Source organism: Protomyctophum bolini (assembly GCF_963924005.1).
Source record: "Protomyctophum bolini genome assembly, chromosome: 18".
Lineage (NCBI taxonomy): Eukaryota > Metazoa > Chordata > Actinopteri > Myctophiformes > Myctophidae > Protomyctophum > Protomyctophum bolini.
In genome coordinates this window covers 18604439-18626732 of record NC_137879.1, presented here as the reverse complement: position 1 = coordinate 18626732, position 22294 = coordinate 18604439, and the positions used below count along the sequence as shown (strand labels likewise).

General features: G+C 42.8%; 1 protein-coding gene across 1 annotated transcript; it reads left to right on the top strand.

Annotated features, from left to right (window-relative positions):
* The first annotated feature begins 1440 nt into the window (after nt 1–1440).
* l3mbtl2 (L3MBTL histone methyl-lysine binding protein 2) lies at nt 1441–21035 on the top strand. The gene is made up of 18 exons (XM_080789688.1): nt 1441–1471; nt 3148–3620; nt 8954–9068; nt 9727–9860; nt 11577–11649; nt 13005–13072; nt 13607–13724; nt 13874–14008; nt 14185–14273; nt 15580–15829; nt 16072–16139; nt 16269–16373; nt 16471–16618; nt 16978–17060; nt 17145–17379; nt 17878–17943; nt 18950–19120; nt 20057–21035. Exons 2-18 carry the CDS (start codon nt 3243–3245, stop codon nt 21013–21015), a joined length of 3195 nt encoding a protein of 1064 aa, XP_080645814.1. The 5' UTR covers nt 1441–1471; nt 3148–3242; the 3' UTR covers nt 21016–21035.
* Nucleotides 21036–22294: the final 1259 nt, after the last annotated feature.

The window sequence follows — 22294 nt, the reverse complement described above, 5'->3', positions numbered from 1 at the left end:
CCAAGCATAGCCAAGCGCTTCGACAGTGATCTCCTAAAAACCCAACGAAACAAGCTCAAAAAACATTGTAACTACCATGACCAAATCCACAAAAATAAACTTTATCAATGATAAAGCAGAGGAAAACAAAAACAATCCTCGGGAGCTCTGGACGCTACTAAACAACCAACTAGGCTGCGGTCAGCAACTTAAAACCAGGTTTACAAACATAAACATCAAATCGAATGACACCCGGGCCTCATCACTGACAAGCTTGACGTAGCCAACTACTTAAACATTACAAACATTGCAACAACGCTGGTTAACAAACTGCCCTCCTACTCTGGGCCCTTTGGTGTAGAGCACATCAAAGCCATTTTAAACTAGCAGAGGTAGGCTACTTAAAAATGAAATTTCCATCCTGGAGGAAAATCTTTCTGGTGATAAAATGGCCAGCAACGTAATCAAAAAGGTCAACCAAAGAACAAGATTACTATACAGGATCTCCTCACTGGTCGACAAAAACACCTTGAAGACCCTATTGGGAGCCCTCGTACAAGGTTTCTTCGACTATGCTTGCACCTCTTGGTACCACAGCACCTCTAAGGCCCTTAAAACAAGGCTCCAGACAAGGCTCCAAAACAAACTGGTCAGGCTACTACTTGGCCTCCCTCCCCGAACCCACCTCACCCCTGCCCACTTTGACAGGCTGGAATGGCTTAGGGTTGACGACAGAGTACAGCGTCTTGCAATGGGTCAGGTGCACAAGATTCGATACACCACCAAGATACCCATGTACCTGTCTATTAAGTACTTCCTTAATGTCAGCGAAGTCCACACCCACAACCCCAGAGGGAGCTCAACAAACCATGTGCAACCCAGATTTGCCACAAACAAGGGACTAATTTAATTTTGCTCCTATGCGGAACGCCCTACCAAAGGGCACCTACGGACGGGTGCAATTCGAAAAACTGGCCCCCGTAAAATATGAATCCCTCACTGTATATATTTTCTTTTCCCTTTTTACCTCCTTTATGACGATGATTTCCTGTTTTTTGGCTATATAGAAGTGTACATATTTATGTCTCTATGTTATGATGAATTGAACAAGGTGGACCCTCTTGTAAACAAGTGTGCTTTATTAGGTCGTCCACTCACAATTAACAGTTTTTTGTATTGAGTTAATTGTGCTTGAAATGTACTGTAATTCTGCAAACTGTTAATCAATCAATCAATCAATCAATCAATCAATCAATCAATAAATCAATCAATCAATCAATCAATCAATCAAGTTGGTTGACTTGAGAATCTTGTTTGCTTGAGAGAAAAAAAGACTATTCGGCAGAGTGACCATAGGTCGTGACTCGTCACGTGGTGGTCACTCATTGGTCCTGTTGTCTTGGAGTTGCGGATGATCTTCATTGGATACGATTCACGAACTTCAAGTCCCAGCATTCCATGCATGCGCATGAAAACAACATTGAGGTGGCGGGTAGGTGACTAAACTACTACAATGAAAACATAATATACACGGTCTATATATTTATCCATTTATTATACATCTCAAGACACACTTGAGACGTACTGAATTGTGTGGTAAACTCATGCATAACGATTTTGCGTGTAAAGCTTTTGCACATTTAGCTTTACACGTGTGTGCTCTAGCGAGCTAGCGAGCTAGCTTAACTGTGTTTTGATCAGCAAAGTTTGCAAATATGAAAGAATATCACATAGGTTGCATCAATTCTGATTTTAATATTGGTTATGACGTGTTCCTATAGTTCATGCCCTCCTCTCCTCACTCAGAAATGAGAAAAGGCTGGGAATTAGTGATTTTCAGCATTCTGATTATTTCATTCATTGATTGATTTATTAACAGTTTGCAGAATTACAGTACATTTCAAGTACAATTAAGTCAATACAAAAACTGTTAACAGTGAGTGGACGACACCATAAAGCATTACACTTGTTTACACCATTTTCAATTCATCAAAACATTTAGAGACGTACGAATATACACAACAATAGAGGTTATGCTTGTGCCATCATCATCATACCAGGAAGTTATGCGGGAATGCCTACTGAGTGGCAAAAAACTACTTTCTGGCCTTGACAGCCCATACATCCAAACAGAAAAGTCCTATTTCATTGCGTGAAATGACTTTAAACAACATTAAATTATCTTTGTCAGAAATTGTCACTCACTTCGATTTGCCACTCGATCTGCCATTCACTATATGCATGCGCATACCCTCTATATAGTCAAAAGGAATCATAGAGGTAAAAAGGGAAAAGAAACATACAGTGAGGTGGAACAGGGGTGGGTGGGGGATTCAGATTTTACGGGGGCCAGTTTCGAATTGCAGCCGTCCGTAGGTGCCCTTTGAGAGCAGTTTGAAGGAGTCAAGGGATTCGCATGTCTTAATGACTGTTGGTAGAGCGTTCCACATTTTGGTGGCATAGGATCGAAATTAATTTAGTCCCTTGTTTGTGCTGAATCTGGGTTGCACATGGTTTGTTGAACTCCCTCAGTCCCTCTGGTGTTGTGGGTGTGGACTTCGTTGAAGTATTTAGACAGGTACATGGGTATCTTGGTGGTGTAGCGAATCTTGTGGACCAGTCACCAGACCCATTGCAAGGTGCTGTACTCTGTCGTCAACCCTAAGTCATTCCAGCCTGTCAAAGTGGGCAGGGGTGAGGTGGGTTTGGGGAGTGAAGCCAAGTAGTAGCCTGACCAGTTTGTTTTGTGAAGTCTGGAGCCTTGTTTTTAGGGCCTTAGAGGTGCTAGGAGGTGCAAGCGTAGTCGAAGAAACCTTGTACGAGGGCTCCTGTTGGGGTCTTCAATGTGTTTTTGTTGACCAGTGGGGAGATCCTGTATAGGAATCTTGTTCTTTCTGGTGATAAAATGGCCACCAACGTAATCAAAAAGGTCAACCAAAAGACAAATGTACTGTACTCTTCCCTCATTATCATCCCTTTATAAAAAATCTAGTGTTGCAAATTGTGGCCAATCAATCATCCGTGTAGAAACGTATGTTTGTATATAACGTGTATAATCTATATATCATTTTTAGGGATACCTTTATGTATACAGGTAATGCATTGAGACCTGTCCTGAGGTCTCATTCTGAAGAGTGACCTGGTAATAATATACATTGTTCCTTACAGAACCAATAACAAGCAACGCTATATGATGCAGTTGTGAAGAAGAGAGGGTGTATGACTGCTATCCAACATCCAGTCACTTCGCCACAGAAGACACAATGCCCTACCACTGTGTGGCTTACGGGTGTGGGAAAACGGTGGAAGATGGTGTAACTCTGTACAAATTCCCCAAAGACCCAGAGGAGTTCCGAAAATGGGAGAAACAGGTGCAGCGGACCCGCAGCCACTGGGCCGCCACATCCAGGTCTCACTTGTGCAGTGATCATTTTGGCAGGGAGTACTTTGACCTTAAGCAGCCTTATTCCATGCTCAAAGCAGTGGCTGCTTCCGGGACCTTGAGGCTGAAGTCTGGGGCTGTACCAACAGTGTTCATCCGACCCACCTGCTCCACCTGTAATGGAGTGGGCTGCATCGAGTGCCTGCCTCCGATTCAAAGAAAGCTCATAGCATTGGACCAGACAGAATCCAATCCCGCAGTAAGTCATTGTTTCAGAGAGAGAGTGCGATGAGTACTTATTTTAAAATTGGGTTGCAGTGTTTACTATACGAGTCTGTCCTTTTCTTGTTATTTTACTGTCTGAGCTAGCCCCATATGGAACCTTTCCCTCCGCTCATACTGTATCTCCAAAAAGTAACGGTCAGTGCCCCCAACGCTCTTCCAAAAACATGCAGGTGGAAAATCATCTGACCAGGGAAGGCAGTAATTGCCTCTGCGGCCACAACTTGTGTAATGTCTGTGTATAGTGGAAAATATGCGTTGCTTCTGAAACGCGGCGGAATGGTAAGGCGGTGGGAACTCATCTACAGTATGAGCGGAGGGAGAGCTTCCATATGGGGCTATGTGATTGAGTATTTATTAACAGTATGCAGAATGGGTACTTTTCAAACGAAAGCACAACTCAATACAAAAACTGTTACTGTGGACAACACCATAAAGCATGAATTCATCAACATTTAGAGACATACAAAATGAGCCAGATAGCTGGCTGTGAAGGGCACATACACAGCCAGCGGACAAAGCCAACTCGGATCGTGACAAATCATGACAATGAACACAATGTTTTGGGCCGATCAAATCATTAGAAAGAAGAAAAGAATGTCAGGAGACAACACTATTTGTTTTGTTTTTCGTCTTATAAATTATTTGATCGGCCCAAAACATTGTGTTCATTGTCATGATTTGTCATGATCCGAGTTGGCTTTGTCCGCGGCGTAACCGTCTTTAAATAAATTATATTAGAAGTGCCGATGGGAGAATGCATTGGGTTTCCATTTCCTGGGCCACTCGTTTTTCTGAAAGGGGGAGGGACTGCGGCGCTCTATAGAGCGTTGCAGTCCCGCCCCCTACCAGGGCCCAGGAAATGATTCCTCGTTCATTTTCCTCATAGACATTTCAAAAAACATTTATTTAAAGACTTTTTAAGCCTCGTACAAAGCCAACTCGAGTTGTGACAAATCATGACGACAAACAAATAAATAATTAGAAGAAAACGGCAGGTTACAACACATTTTTTGTTGTTTTTCTTCTTTGTAATTATTTGCTCGGCCCAAAATGTTGTTTGTTGTCATGATTTGTCACAACTCGAGTTGGCTTTGTCCGCGGCGTAAACCTCTTTAAATAAATACTTTTTGAAAAGCCTATGGAGAACGGGGTCTCACGTCGTCATGAAAGGGGGGGGACTGCGACGCTCTATAGTGCTTAATTTGTGCTGTGCCAGTTATGCCTTGTCGCATAGGCTTTTATCCCTTGGCTCTCCTACACTGTCTTCCTCCCAGCTCTCCTACGGTCACCTTTAATAATAATATTGAAACAAAAATCCAATCTAACCCTAGATCAATGTTGGGGGTTTAGAAGGAGTTACACATACACCCTTAACAAAATAACACAAAGCACTATAGCAGGGCTCCAGACTCACTTTCTTTGTTGGTTGCACTGGTGCGCCAAACATTGTCAAATGTAGATGCACCCGCAATCGCATATCCTGCTACCCTAATAGACAGGGGTGCATGAGCACCTGGCCGTTCATTCGTGCTCTATCTCCGACCAAGCCACACTTCCACCACACATCTCTCTATGCAAAATAAAACCTGCACACTCCCACAAAAGACATAGACTACATTGCATTCGCCAAAAATGTCTTCTTTACTGTTTAAATATTACTTTTCTGAAACACGCTATTCTTGCTCAACCTCAACAGCCTACGTCAGAATCGTCATGTTGGCGTCTACTACGCCAACTACGTTCACTTAATGGGGCCAGTCCTTCACAGTGACACACGCGTTAGATCAACCACGCGACCGGGATGGTTTCTACCCCTCAATGTCGTGCCTACTCTACACTGCCATCCCAAGTCCCCTCCCCCTTTCACTGCTCCTGTGTGTGACCTGTGAACTACTCTCTGACTGCACTGTGGCTTGATTTATATGTGCGAGGTTGAAATGTAATGCACATAAATTAATTATAGGTCCAGCAAGCAAATCATGATTGTCTGTTTGTGCTCAATAGGTCACCATCACATTCCGATTTTAGGTGTTGTGTTTTCTATGACATTTATTTGGGCCAGTAGTTTCATATCTATCCTTTTTCCGACCAACACAGAACATGCTAACGGTGTTAGCGCGTTAGCATCCATCTTGCTTTTGATTTATATGTGCGAGGTGGAAATGTAATGCACATAAATTAATTATAGGTCCAGCAAGCAAATCATGATTGTCTGTTTGTGCTCAATAGGTCACCATCACATTCCGATTTTAGGTGTTGTGTTTTGTATGACACTTTGGCCAGTAGTTTCATATCTATCCTTTTTCCTTTGACCAACACAGACCATGCTAACGGTGTTAGCGCGTTAGCATCACACAGCTTACAGCGTCAGTGTTGCATGAATACTTTCAACCATGACAATGCCGACTACTTTTGCTACACACACTTCCCAAGGATTATGGAGATGTCTTTATTTTTTTTTTAAGGTTGAGAAATGAAATAATTATGGTCGTTTCTAATCTCAGCATTTCACAAGAGAAAGACGTGGATGCCTTTCGCTGCGCTGTTGGCGTTGCCATGTCTCATAGAAACAAGTAAATAGGTCTTTAAAAATAATCCCAAAACAAGCGCATATAACAGGGGTCTGTAACCTATTTTAAATGAAGTGCCATGTTTTTATTTTCTAGATAGTGAGTCAGCCACAAGCTCACATCACAACAATAATCCATGTAATAATCACAATAACAATACTAATAATAATAATCATAATAATCCTGCTACCCTAATAGACAGGGGTACATAAGCACATGGCCGTTTATCCAACAGCTTTCTCCGACCCAACCACACATCTCTATATGCAAAATAAATTCGGCACACTCCCAGAATACATATAGGCTACATTTCATTGAAAGAAATGTCTTAATTACTGAATAAATATTACTTTTGTCAACCACGCCATTGTTGCTCAACATCACCAGCCTACGTCAGAATCGTCATGTTGGCGTCTACTACGCCAACTACGTTCACTTATTGGGGCCAGTCCTTCACAGTGACACACGCGTTAGATGAACCACGCGACCGGGATGGTTTCTACCCCTCAATGTCGTGCATTTGCTGCGCCCTTCTAATGCTGCGCCACGCCTACTCTATACTGCTCCATGCGACTCGAACAGCGTCAGCAGCAGCAGCTCCGAGCCTCCGTCAGAAAGGCTGCCCACAGCACTGCACAGCCCCACACCCAAATGAATCGAATGAATGAATAAGGCGCTTATATCGCTATTGCTCAGTGGATGGGACATTTACATTAAAAGCAATCGGATGGACGCGTGGATAACGGCATGGTTGTGTGCAATCGGAGGGAAAGCTTCCATAATCCATATAGCTTCCATGCTAGCTGCTTCAGACACAGGGGAGGGGAGGGAGAAATAGTGCGAAATAGCGCTTATGCAACAATTACCCTAAAACACAAACACCTCAACTCGATGTCATTGTGAATAAGAATTTCGAGCGAAATAATAATTTTTGGAAGGACACTTTCACCCAGTATGAAGCTAAATGTGGAAGCCGTGTGTGTCACACCAAAACGGCTGACCTATAGAATCCTGTAACCAGCCTCTCGCACTGCCTGCGAGTTGGCTCCGTCTAAGGCTCCGTCTTATGAGCAAATTTAGAACTTCCGGTCTGACAGCTAGCAGATTTAAGACATCCGGTTGCTTTCAGAATAAAATAAGATTATTTAATTCGTTAATTAAATAATTTTTACATTACATTATTAGTATTATTATTACATTACAGTTATTGTAAAGACACACATTATGTTTCTGTGTAAAAATAAGTAATTAAATAACATAAAAAAGTTATCTAAATGGATAAATGCTATTCACTGGAGTGCATGGACTTTATAAAGTGGACACTGGACAAAAGACGGCTCCGCCAGGCAACTATCTGGACATACCCACGCGTTTGGGAAGATGTCCTCTACCACCCCACAGTCTCCGCTAAGCGGGAGAGGTGTAAAATTCACAGCAGCAGAGCTTCTACTGGGGTCAATGCAAAAAAAATTACCGCTTCCGGACCCAGAATGGACACTGGACAAAGAGGCCTCCGCGAGGCAACTATCTGGACATACCCACGCGTCCGGGGAGATGTCCTCTACCACCCCACAGTCTCCGCTAAGCGGGAGAGGTGTAAAATTCAGAGCAGCAGACCTTCTATTGGGGTCAACACTCAAAAAAGTGCCGTTTCCAGACCCAGAATGGACACTGGACAAAGAGGCCTCCGCGAGGCAACTATCTGGACATACCCACGCGTCCGGGGAGATGTCCTCTACCACCCCACAGTCTCCGCTAAGCGAGAGAGGTGTAAAATTCAGAGCAGCAGAGCTTCTACTGGGGTCAATGCAAAATAAATTACCGTTTCCGGACCCAGACTGGACACTGGACAAAAGACGGCTCCGCGAGGCAACTATCTGGACATACCCACGCGTCCGGGGAGATGTCCTCTACCACCCCACAGTCTCCGCTAAGCGGGAGAGGTGTAAAATTCAGAGCAGCAGACCTTCTATTGGGGTCAACACTCAAAAAAGTGCCGTTTCCAGACCCAGAATGGACACTGGACAAAGAGGCCTCCGCGAGGCAACTATCTGGACATACCCACGCGTCCGGGGAGATGTCCTCTACCACCCCACAGTCTCCGCTAAGCGAGTAAATGGGTGCTTATATTTCTATGTGAAATGTGGTGATGCTGGCATCACAATAGATGCCAGCATCACGCTGCCTCCGTCTAATAAGCACATTTACAACTTCCTGTTTGGAAACCGAAACAGATGCTTCTGACATTTGCCTGTGCGTGCTTAATCGTTGTACTTCTGAACACATTTCCCAAATCTCAGTGATTTATCCACACATCGCTCTGTGTGTGTGTGTGTGTGTGTGTGTGTGTGTGTGTGTGTCGCGTCGCCCTCCAGCTGCAATTGCGAGTGTGCGCTGTGTGCAGGGCACACTACTGAGTTTAAAACCACAGCTGAAACATGAAGTGGAGTCTGTCAATTCCCGCAATTTCCTTCTTCCCATATTGCGCTGCAACGACACTAGGATTGAGCCCCCCGAAGGGGGGCGAAATTCTAGTCATTTATAATTGATGCACCCACATATACACTACAGTACACACACACACACAGACCTGGTAAATGTAAGGTGCAACCAATTGCCATTTTTAGTTGCATTGGACATATTATTTTGGTTGCATGCTTGTACGCCCAAAATGGGTCTGCATAGACTCAACCATTCCTCACACTCTAACCATATTTATATGTTTTTGTCTCAACAGAGCGATGATGACGTGGCCCCGTTGGAGTTAGATGAGGCTGAGCTAGGAGGCGAGGAAGTCGGCGAGGAAAAAATATATTTTCAGTCTCGAAAAAAGGTCAAGGAAGACAGACCAGGTAAGGAGCAAATGTCAACAGGGGAGCAAGAACTTGAGTTTACACTACCAGGTACTGGTAAATATGCCTGTACTAGTAGTACCTGGTAGTATAGGTACACTACATATATACTATAACATTGATTAGACCATTCCAGGTCCATTATTGTTAAATATATTTTTTACATGGTGGCTATATAAGTGTGCAAGCCTTTTCTTCACTTTTGACTTATTGTTTGCTGTAGTATAATATTGATAACACGATGCATAAAGTTTAAGGTTACAATGTTATAATACACATGAACAGCCCGACTCAACCCATATGATTTGAACTCTTGAGTCCAGGTAGTGAAACCTAACACGGATGCATTCACTCCCTGCTCACATGCTTGGTGTGCTTGTTGACGGGTATGATCTTAACCCATTTTGGGCAGGAACCCCTTTTGGTGTTTTAAACATTATGTTATAATTTAGCTATTGAAAAATAGCAGATCTACAAGCTCATAGTGCGCCACCGAGTGGCGTGCTACGAGCTTGTAGGTCTGCTATTTGGTGAAAATATTTATTTAGAAGATTTTTATTTTTTTAATTTTGAGGTCAGGCCAAAATGGGTTAAGAGCAAAATGGCTGCTGTGTGAATATGGTCAATCCTTGGTGCTACCATTCTTTTTGTGCTCCAGCTGTGTGCGAGATGTGTGGTACCGCTGGGAACACTGGTACATTCTTCTCCAAGACCAAACGCTTCTGCAGTGTCTCCTGCTCACGCTCCTATTCCTCCAATTCTAAGAAGTCCTCCGTACTGGCACGTCTACAGGTAGGAGAAATGGAGACGCAGGTCATCACAAATAATGGAGAGGGAAGGAAATGAATGATTTATTAATCAATGAATTTAATGATAATGATGGAACTCTTATTTTTTTTTTATCAAAGTTTTTTTATTACATTTTCACACATATAACATTTTTCGAACATTCTTTTTTTTTTCCTCCCCTCCCCCCAGAGTTCACGCTCCGAAAGAGCCACAACCCCGGTATCTTGCACCATATGAAATAAAAGGCACATACAAATATACATAGACACAATAGAATAATAGAAGTATGCAAAGAAATAATAATAATAATAAAAATACAATAATATATATATATATATATATATATAAAATAAAACAATTACAGTAGGGTCAGTGTAACAAGTTAAGGATTATTGATGTCAGCCGCGTTCATCCTCTCAATGTATGTCAAAAATGTTGCCAAATGGTATAGAATTTTAAGGCACCGGCGTACCCTCTTGTGGAGTAGCGAATCTTTTCCAATGTCAGATGATGTAAAACATCATTAACCCAAGATTTAAAGGTTGGTGGTATTTTCTCCTTCCATTTAAATAGTATTTGCCGCCTAGCCAAAAGAGATGCGAAGGCTATCATATTCTTGTTTTGCCGGCTAAGATGTAGATCTTGGGAAATGACTCCAAACACTGCAATAGTGGCAGAGGGTTCTATGGGCACTTCTAAAACATCTGAAAATGTTTTAAATATTGATTGCCAAAATGTATTTAGCTTTGGGCAAAACCAAAAAGCATGTGCAAGGGTAGCTTGATCTTGATTGCAACGATCACATATAGGATCCATGGTAGGAACGAACTTAGATAGTTTTACTTTGGACCAGTGGAGGCGATGTGTAACCTTAAACTGAATATTAGTATGCCTTAGACAGATTGAAGAGGAGTGTATCCTATCCAGCGCTTCCTTCCAAACATCATCAGAAATTTCTGTCCCCAGGTCTCCCTCCCATTTATTCTTTAGTGAGGTAAGTGGTTCCAGGTCAAATGAGTTTAATAAGGAGTAAACTAGCCCAATTACCCCTTTAGAATGTGGATTGAGCTTTAGAATTGAGTCTAAGAGGGAGTCTGGTGGTTGTGATGGGAAATCCGTAATAGATGATGTTACAAAATTACGAAGCTGCAAAAATCGGAAAAAGTGAGAGTGGGGGATATCAAATTTCAACCGTATCTGGTCAAAAGACATAAAAACGCCTTCATGATGGAACTCTTTGACTTTCTATCTCCAAGATGTTCTCAACTGGGATCACAATTGTTCATTGGTCAAGAAATAATGAACCAATTATATTCAATTACAAAATATTTCTCTATTAAAGTGGTTCTTTCAATATAAAAATGTATCCAATAAGTTGTACCTTCCGATACTCTTTCCATGAGCGCTTTGCCCGTATTCCTCTACTACTGTGGCCTCAATCTAAACTTCCCCTCTGTCCCATTAACTACTTAAGCCCTATTTTATACTAATCATATGACAATGCTACCTGCAAGCTTGTAGACTTTTTGAAAAATCTTCCAAAAAAATTAATTGTTTGATGACATCCCCAAAATAGGAACGAGGTAATGGGGCTGAGCGATACGACTTCAAATTGATATCACAATGATTTTCAAACGTTTGCCTCAATTATGATTGAATATATTATTATTTTTGAAAATGGCAGATGTACTTGCTCATTAATTTCCTTTGTCTCCCCAGGGAAAGCCCCCATCAAAGAAAGCAACAGTGCTGCCCAAGGTGGCCAAGGCCCTTCCCATCACTGGACCCGGTGGTGAGAGCACACACACACACAGTCACACACACAACACACAGACACACACACACACACACACACACACACACACACACATTTTCACTACTATTTGTGCGAGATTATGATCACATTTATAATCTTTCTTTACTTTGGAGTTTGGACTACGGTTGCATGATTGAGAATTTGTGCTGGCGGTGCACATTATAATGTATTATAGATGTGTTCTATGGTGTTTTATGATATCACTAGCTATGCAGCTCCTTTTTCAGAATTTACCGCTGATTTCAAAGCCTTCCGTGGAATTCTCGACCATCCGCATAATAGTCGGACGCCCCCGTTTTTACTCCCGGGATACTATATACTAGGTACTATAATAGGGATTTGTACATGGTGAGGTGTCTTACAACACTTTATTTATGTCCTGAGGGGACATAAATACGCCCTCTAAAGGGTTCTTTCTGAAACGGAATCTGTGTAAATGGTTCCTACTGAAACTGAATCCATGTCCTGAGTCCTGACAATGACAAATTGACAATGCTAAAGCAGAAAAGAATAAATATTACACCCACATTAAGTATCCTCTAGTGTCTAGTCTAAACTGAAGTTACTGTGGGCAGGGTTTGAATGACAACCTTTGCAACCAAAACAAATAATTAAAACATGAATAATAATAATCGATCCCCAAAAACGATTATTGGAATCTTTGATTATTATGACTCATCCATAATTACAATTAATTGTATCTATTTCATGAAAAATAGATACAATTAAAAAAAGAAATAGCTTGATAACTGGTCATTTTAGGTTAAATAAATTAATGTCTGCGGAATATTAACTAAGCTGTGGATTGTTGTCCGCTGAATTGGGAATCTAGTATAGTAAACTATACTAGTATAGTAAATATACGAGTAGTTTACTATACTAGTATAGTAAACTATACTAGAAAATATTTAGTCATGTAGCAAATGTATTCCCTGTCAGAACATTTCTACATTTTTACTTATGACCCACCAGTTGAGAAACGCTGAGTTTTTATCCTTTAGTCTTTTGTTTTTGCATTTAGATTTAGATTAGAGTGTGTAGTAAGACAGGAAACCTAGGGAATAGAGGGGGGAGACATGCAAGATGGATTTGACCCTGGGTCCTCACGACTCACAAGGAGTATGGTCAGTGTACTAACTGACACTGATCCACCAGGCAGGCACCGCTGAAACCCTTGAGTTTGTTCAATACAGGCATATTTGCCCATCTTCTCTGACTGGCTGTGCTCTCTTGTCAGTAGTATAGCTTCATGAGGTATTGGGTTGTTTAACCTTGTCTAACCCTGTGTGGCATGTTGTTAATTTGTAACTACATTTCTATTCTAACCTCAGGCTTTGATTGGGGGTCCTACCTGGACAGGGAAACATCTGTGGCTGCTTCTGTCTCCTGCTTCAGACATGTGAGTTGGAACTGGGAGGAGATTCTTTATCCTCTCTTTATTAGCCATTGCTGTGTGTTCTTATATGAGCAATTCCTCATTGTTAATTCTTTATTCCTTTATTTAAATTTGTTTCTTTTTACCCCTTTTTTCACCCTTGGTCGTGCTAATTGATTATTCGCCCATTTCTGTGTTGTCACTGCTGTTGTATCCTACTGACTCACCTACCAGTGAGGAGCCCCAACAGTGAGGGCGTAGACTAGAGCCTATGTCCTATCCCTCCCAACACTCCCTATTGACAGGGAGTGTGTTTGTACAGACGCTCGACAAAGCCGGATGCTCCACGTTGAATTTGAACCCACAACCTCTGCGATGGTGCGCAGCTACTTTACCACTGCACTACCGGAGCGCCACCCCATTGTTAATACTTGTAGGATCACAGGAACATTGACTGAGCACTATCTGCACACATAGAAATAATCTTCAATTCCAGCATTAAACAAAGCCGATATCCCTGACTAAAAGGGTTTTTCTCTGACTCTTCCCTTCCTGCAGGCTCCCCTGTGTGCCCAGTGGGATGATATCACTGTAGGGATGAAGGTGGAGGTGCTGAACACCAACGCAGTCCTGCCCAGTAAAGTCTACTGGATCGCCACTGTCATTCAGTTAGCAGGTCTGTACTGTACACCTCACCTGTATGTGTGGCGCGTGGATTCATTGAGCCATTATAGCAAAGTAGCACTTCTTAAGAAGTGACGGTTTACATGTATGAAATGTAATTCTTGGTGTCACCATGGCCTACCTCTCTGTCCTTGTCTCCAGGATACAAAGCTCTGTTAAGGTATGAAGGCTTTGATTACGACAGCAGCCATGATTTCTGGTGCAGCCTCGGTTCAGGGGAATTGTACCCAATCGGTTGGTGTGCAATGACCAGCAAGTTGCTGGTTCCACCTCAAGGTGAGTATTCACTGATATGCCCATGTATGGAGATCTCTGTCGGTCTTTGTCCCTTTTATGCCCATATATGGATATCGCGTTACCTTGTATGTGCATTTGCCCCTTTAGCATGCATTTTATAATCTGAATCACCTTGAAACAAGCAAAGAAACCATGAAAAGGAAATTTCTCTATAGATGTGCAGCAGTACATCCCTGATTGGAAGGAATATCTGATGAAGAAACTGGTTGGAGCCTTCACTCTACCTGTCGACTTCTACATGAAGGTAGGCATGAGTTTATTTTATTTATTTATTTGTGAGGGCGCTAGGCCCTCCTATTTCCAGCTTTTGGTGTGTGTGCACAAATCTTGTACTACACAGTCAAATAAATGCGGAGCGCCCCCTAGTGGTCCTTGGAACAATTTAAAAATTGGAAAACATTTTTTAGAGAGCTAATGAAAGTTACAGGTATGGTGTGTGAGATTATCATAATGACTGTAATCCTTAATCATTTCTAGGGCTTTTGGAGAGAAATGAGACAGTCACTTTAGACTAGGTGTGTGTGTGTGTGTGTGTGTGTGTGTGTGTGTGTGTGTGTGTGTGTGTGTGTGTGTGTGTGTGTGTGTGTGTGTGCGCGCGCAATCATGTTTATGCTCTGTCTGTAGCATATACTTGTAAAGACTTATATCACCCTGTGCTCAGTGTTTGATCACAACATGCATTTTGAGAACTCACAAATTTGCGTGCACACTGTGCGGCCCCACACACAATCATTCTACAGTTGTGGCCCCCGGCCTAATCTAGTTTAATACCCCTGGTGTATGATGATAAGAGCGCCCCTCACTTCACACGGGTGTGATATTTTTAAATATATATACCTGTACCTTCCTAGATATTTGTATGTATACATTGCACTTTCCTGTATGTCATGGACTGATGATGTATATTAACATTCTTGCCCAACTCCTTATATTTTTACACTGCTTCCTAACTGTACTGTTATCTATTGTATTATAGCGTGTGGCGTTAGTAACCTATTACTTAAGTTGCTATTAAATGCCTTGATGTCATATTCAACCATAGGCCTTAATATTGCCTATCATTTTTAAGGGGTGCTAGCCCCTTCTATAAACGGCTTTTGTCCCCAAGTCTCAAGATTTGCCATTGACCACGGTAAGAGAATTCCGGTCAAATGTCTGCTAAAGTTTGTCCCCGCCCGTCAAGTTTTGCCATTGACGATGAACGGAGAAATGGCGCCAGAATTATTTTGTTATTAAAACCCTCTGGCGTCTCACATTTTCTTTTAAAATGCTAATTTTGGCCGACTTCATACTGTAGCCTAGGGGATATTATGTTATTTTAACGGGCTTAAAAACACATCTTGCAGACAGAGAGAGCTTTTCAACCGAAAGCCAAATATTAGGGAATTTGAGCACTGATGCCACACAATGTGGGACGCCTTAAAAGTCTACGAAATGAGGGACTGTCCCACGCAAAGGGTCTGGTCATAGTTTGCAGATAGTTTATGAACTAATTTCACACTGAAAAGTATCAGTTGGTCATTTGTGCAATAATACCCTTATCCCTACAGTTAGCAGAGAGCATGAAGTGCTCATTCAAGCCAGGCTTGCGGGTGGAAGTGGTGGACAACAAGCACATTGCCCGGACGCGAGTGGCCTTGGTGGACAAGGTGATCGGGGGCCGCCTTCGCCTGCTGTATGAGGACGCAAATCCTGATGGCCCAGAGAAAGTCACCCCAGATTTCTGGTGCCACATGTTGAGCCCGCTCCTCCACCCGATCTGTTGGTCCAATAAAGTGGGACACACCATTAAAGCCCCAGGTTTGAAGCCATACACTTTTGTTAGCCCTCAAGTACAAATGTTTCAACGCTAGGGGAAAATAAATGAAGAGAGAATAGAAAAGAAAGACGACAGGGAATCTGAGACATACCGTTTTCAAGTGACATTGATGAATGATTTTTTACTTTTCTATGGCACTATGGCACCCACATCCACACAGCAATTCAACCCCTATTCAACCCTGCATCGTCATGTCATATGGTATTTTATTCTTATCTTCCAGCTAAGAGAACAGAAAGTGGTCTTTCTCGGAAGGGTCCGCCAGAAACCTTTGCCATGCTGTTTAAAAGGGTAAAGTGAAGATCCCCAATTCCCCATTGAATATACAAGACTAAGCCCAAGCTGTTAATATGCACTGTGTCACACAACTAAGTATAAATTGGTCACAGGATAAGTGGTTGTATCGTCTCTGCTCCACAGCCCAGGGTGGTGTACATGGCAGGAGGATTCTTTGAGGAGGGAATGAAACTAGAGGCTATAGACCCCCTCAACCTAGTTAGCATCGTTGTGGCTTCTGTACACAAGGTAAGAGACCCCCGCCATTATTTGCCTCGCATTGGCTTGATTGTGTGAGTTGTGACACTCTTGTCCTCCTTGTCTGTCCTGTCCGTCTGTCTCTCAGGTGTTGTTGGATGGCTATCTGATGGTCAGCATAGATGGTGCTGATCCAAAAAACGGTGGTGACAAATTTTGTTACCACGCCTCCTCTCATGCCATCCTGCCCACTGGCTTCTGCCAGAAGAAGAAAATCCCCCTCACAGTACCGCCAGGTACTGTACACCTCCATTTATTAAAAAAATGACCGACAAGCTCCCAGTGCGCCAACCCCTACGAGGGCCCCTGGGCCGGTAATATTTGCAGGGCCCCTATAGTGCGCGTGACATTTTCGCGTTTTTATCATATTTTTAACCTAAATTTAACAAAATCAACAGCCAATGAAGGGCCCCAGGAGCCCTTTTCAGGGTGTCAAACCTAGTACCTCACGGTCCAATTTCCCCGAAGGCCCCACTGACCCAATGGCTAATTTGTCCCTGTCTCTGACATATTATTTTGATGATGCCAGTCTTGCCCAAACATACCTATATGAATACACGAAATATTCAAGGGGGTGACAAATTTCTACCACCAGGTTATGACTCTGAGACGTTCACCTGGGACAAATACCTGCAGGAAGCCGGAGCTAAAGCTGCACCAGCACGGCTATTCAACACTGTAAGTTGACATTGTCCTAACCAGTAATTGTCCTAAAAAAAACATATATTATTATTATTAATTATTATCTGATTGTATCATCAGGACTACCCAGGACATGGCTTCTCCCCCAACATGAAGCTGGAGGCGTCTGACCTCATGGAGCCGCGGTTGGTGTGTGTGGCCACCGTGAGGCGCTGTGTGGGCCGCCTGCTTCTCATTCACTTTGATGGCTGGGATGAGGAGTTTGACCAGTGGGTGGACCACCAGTCCCCAGACATCTACCCTGTTGGCTGGTGTGATGTCACCGGTTACCAACTCCAACCGCCTTACCCACCTGGTAAGGGTCTTTATAGAGGTTCTATAGCTGTACAGAGCCTACTAACGATATAACAAGGGTCTCTAATCCAGAGGCCTTTACTATAAAGCCCTGCTTTATGCTGATATCCGACTGTAGTCTCCATCCTTGCCTTTAGTGTATACAGTACACAAGATCTGATGGTTTATTTCTATTTCATATTGTATGTATATTTACATGGTTGGGTTTAACTGAGCAGGTTAATGGTTGGTGTGGGTGTTGATCATATCTCACCCACTACTCTAAATTCATTAGAAATCACCCAGCCCTCTATTAATGATATTATGGTGTTTATCACAAAACCACCAGGAGCCTTCGTTGGTAGTTACACCCCATTGAAGCAACCAATGGAAAGATAACAGTTTCAACTTTCCAGAGATGGAGAACTACAGTACAATATCCCAACCCTCTGCCCTATGGTATTGTCAACTTAATATTTTTTCTATATAAAACTGACAGATTATTTGTTCCCTCTCTAAGACGCAGCAGAGAACCAGGCAGTGCGCCCCAAGAAATCAAAGCCTAACGTGTATAAGGGAAAGAAGAGTAAGTTCTTCCACCTCAAAAGTTTTTGTAGTGTACTAAACTTTGCACTGTTGTGGCAATTCCATACATACCGGTACACTACTAGAAAACCACAATATCCGTACAAGGTGTACATATTACACTACTGTTTTGATCACGACGGAGGCGTGGCTTTCACTAGTAGTGTATGTACAGAATTGCCAATCCGTGTTATTTCACCGTGTTTAGGTGAGATCGGTTTGACATTATTTACGATTCTGTGCTATTGGGTTACAACTCGGACAACGTTCTCAACGGCAACTCGCTCAGTGGTGGTTCAAGTTCGCATGAGACGGCGACCTTCCATCGTGTCTATCGGGAGGATTAGTGTAATAAAAGATTTGGGGGTTTTCTAGTAGTGTATGTACGAAATTGCCATTCTGTGTTATTTCACCGTGTTTGGGTGAGACCGGCTTGCTGTTGTAGTGTGCAGATATTAGATAACAGGAGAGATCATAGTTATCAGAGAGCTGAACCAGAAGGCAAAGCTCAATCTACTTGCCAGTCTTCTACCAGCCAGGCAGATTTATTCCTGGTAATTTTGTGCAAAAATGGCGCTTTAGGTAGAATCACAGACGGACAGCGGAAACAATTCAAAAATCTCCAAATTTCTTTACACGTTAGTGGTTGGTTATGTTTTCGTTATTTATCAGCCAAAGAGAAAATGTACTCGCAAAGTTCGGTTGATGTTAATTTTGTTGGAGACGGAGAATGAGACTCGAGTAGAGCCGCTGCTCCTTTATGTAGAAAGGAGACAGTTGAGGTGGTTTGGGCATCTAGTAAGGATGCCCCCTCGTCGCCTCCCCTGGGAGGTTTTCACACCCAGCTGGAAGGAGGTCATGGAACAGACCGAGGACCAGGTAGGGCGGCAATATTTCCCTTGGAATTCCTCAGAGTCCTGTTGATGGCTGTGAAAGAATGGAAAGGAAACTACTCTCCCTCAATGAATGACTAATGTCTCTCTACTCGTCTTGTTCCGCCACTCAAGGGAAAAGGAGGGAGAAGAGAATGGGCCTTGCTAACCGCATCGAACAACAGTCTGACGAGGATCACGGTTCGTGTCAGACTCCAGACCTCCAGCATCGCGGCCGCGTCGGCCTATCTGCACCTCCAGAACCCAGCCTGGTTGTACCCAAGACAGAGCCAGAAGAGCAGGAGAGTAAGTAGAATGAAACAATTACAGTGTTTTTGTAGCATTAGTCACGAATGTTCTTTTCTTTGTCCATATCTTCACTGTCGGACAAAAACCTTGTATGTCCAAAACGGTTACTTTCTGTGTTCCAATGGATCCAATATAGTTATTTATTCGCAAGCTCTTTTTAACAACTATCTTTTCAATGGTTAAATATTTATAAAACCCACCGACTTTCAAACTGGCGTCCCTATTGTCAACGAATATTCCATATTAAAAAAAATTACCGGTACATTAAAAGTAAAAATAATAAGATTTTAAAACAAGAATATTAATAATCGCAATCATGATTTTTGCAGATTACTTACTGGTTAACTTCAAATTACGCCCCTACCTTGCTCACAGCACAGAATAGAAAGCTGCATTGAATGCACACAACATGGGAATCACACCTCACTTTAAGCTAAAAAACTTAAAAACTGTAGTTGTCCTTCGGGGGTAAAACTCACTTCATTTCTTAGTATGTCTCAATGTTGTTTAATCAAAACCATTACAACATTGTAAACTATGCTAAATCTGACTGATTAGAAATTGGTTGGATTATAATTTCACGTTTCATGCCAAGAAAAGATTGACGCTCAGTGCATCACAGATGCATGTACGTTCTCCGTAACTTAAATTTGTTATTAAAATGAGGCTATAGAATAAGATATAAAGCAGAAATCCTTCATTTTTATCTCGTCAGAGCCTCAGAGAAGCATGTTTCTCAGCACCAATCACTGCGCAAACAGAGAAGGGGTTTTCTGCCTTAAAAGTTTTATACAATATTTCATATTAAAAAACATGTTCGAATATAATCTAATGGGTTGGTTGTTCTATGAAGAATATTCGACTGCCAGACAGCGATATTAAACAAAGTTTTAGTCATTGACTGAAACCACCTCTCCCATCCCGTCCCTCCAGTCGTTGCTGTGCAGGTGAAGGTGGAGGAGTTGGAGGTGGAGTGCCCTATCTCTGCTCCATACATTCCCATCGCTCCACTGCCTCTGGCCACTGTGAAGCAGGAGAGCCAAGTGGAGGCACAGACCAAGACAGGGGAATACGAGGCAATGGAACAGGGTAAGGCGGATGGCCAAATGAAGGAAGAGAGTGACACTAAGGCTAGCGACTTAGTGGGAGGAAGAGTGTGCTTGACGAAAGAGGAGACTGCAAACGAGAGAGACGCAGAGCCGAGCGGAAATGAGGACAACGTCGACTTAAAGCAGAGACAGAAGTTGGACCAAGAAGAGGAGACCAGAAGCACCCAGAGCACCCTGGAAAAGATGTTGGACGCAGGAGAAGAGGGAGGGGCCGGCACAGGGTGGCTGGAAGTGCAAAGAGACGAACGGAAGACTGGAGAAAATATGGAGCCGACTGCAGGGAAAAGTGTGACAGAGCGAGAGCAGAGAGTGGAAGATGTTCATATGACAGAGCGGGGACGGGAGGAGAGCGAGGTCCAACGTGGACAGAGGGAGGGATACACGACAGATGTAAGCAGGACAGACAAGTTGACAGAGCAGAAACAGAATCTGGATCAAGAAGTGGAGACCAGGAGCATCCAGAGCCCTGTGGAAAAGACGTTGGACGCAGGGGACGGTACTGAGAGGGCAGAAGGGCAAAGCAACGAGCAGGAGGCCACAGCAGATGTGGAGCCGACTGCACAGCAAAGTGTGGCGAGCAGAGAACGGAGAGTGGAGGATGTTCATATAACGGAGCAGGGTAGGGAGGAGAGCAAGGCAAGCGAAGCCCACCACAGTGAAACATTAGAAGACGGACATGGTCATGGGACAGACCAGAGTGGGACAGACTTGATGGAGCAGAACCAGATGGATGTAAATGACACAAAGAAGCAGCAAGAGGAAGCAGAAGCAATGGAACACTGACATTTTGCCTGATGCATTGCACACAAGTCTGAAAGTTTAAAAGAGTATAGATCTTGATTGTAATTAAGGACACTACTGACATTCTTCTGTTGATTGTATTATGTTTATTCCTTCTTGTTCTTTTACATCACGGTATGATAATGGTAAATATATTAACCATTGATTAAAATACTGTACCAACGCTGTTGATTTGAAAGATGCTTGAAATTACATTCACAAAACCAGTAAATGTAATACTTTCTGTAGAAGAAGAGGCTATCCATTGACTATATTCACACGGTGGCCATTTTGCTCTGGCGTCGTATTTGCGCGTTGTGAGAAGTGCCACCGCCGAGGTGCCCAAGTATGACTTGAAATGGCTGCTGCGTGAATATGGTGAATAGTCAATCATGGGCCCTTTTTTAAACTAGCTCCTGAAAACTCGGCCTACACACTTCCAACCAAGTGTGTAGGGCGAGTGGTGAGGAGCTGATTTAAAAAAGGGGGATAGTGTAGTGGTTAAGGTAAGTTAGCCTGAAGCTGTAGATGCCTCAGAAGTAAATCATGTTCCCTAGAAATGCCTAAAAGGTAATATATCGTAAGAGACCATTCGGTTGATCATAATGAGATGTATTTCTAAACTACTATAAGCTGGTGACTTCTATCACCAAAGCCAATTGACCATTCTCTTTGGCAAGAGCCTGCTTGAATGAAGCAGCTCATGTGGTTGTATTTTCAGCTGTAACTGCATGGCTAATTGCATGAAGGTAAAGCAGTGCATAATTGTAAAATACCTGATCTGGATAAATAGTTTTGATTCCCCCCCCCCCATCTCTTCCACACACCACATACTAATGAGAAAACAAAGAGAATGACTTATCAGTCAACTTTGTTTGCCTTTTAAAGTTTGTTTTTTAAAGTTTTCTTGGATGGCGGGTTTAACAACGGAAATGTAATAAAAAGCAGAGCTCAATGTGTGAATGAAACTTATCTCAGGCGGAGCTGTGCACAGTTCACTGATCTTCGGTACAGAATCCAGAGGGTGCCCACTCACCCCCCCACAGAGCACCCGCATCGAATGTTCTCAACCGATAATCACCAGTAGGTTACTTATCAAGACAATCTTATCGACCTACTGCATGTAGTCTGGGAGACTACTGGCTGTGATTAGGAAACACGGAAGTGACTGCTCTGCTCCGTGCTTTGCGCTTAGGTTTGTCATTCTCAGTAGGCTCCCAGCATGAGCAGTAGATCGATAAGATCGTCTTGATAAGTAACCTACTGGTGATTATCGGTTTAT

Excerpts from the sequence above, each read along its gene's own strand:
- l3mbtl2 (XM_080789688.1), top strand. The coding sequence starts at position 3,243 with ATGCCCTACCACTGTGTGGCTTACGGGTGTGGGAAAACGGTGGAAGAT. Across the intron at positions 9,861-11,576 it reads CCGTACTGGCACGTCTACAG|GGAAAGCCCCCATCAAAGAA; the intron begins GTAGGAGAAATG and ends TTGTCTCCCCAG. Across the intron at positions 15,830-16,071 it reads ACACACCATTAAAGCCCCAG|CTAAGAGAACAGAAAGTGGT; the intron begins GTTTGAAGCCAT and ends CTTATCTTCCAG.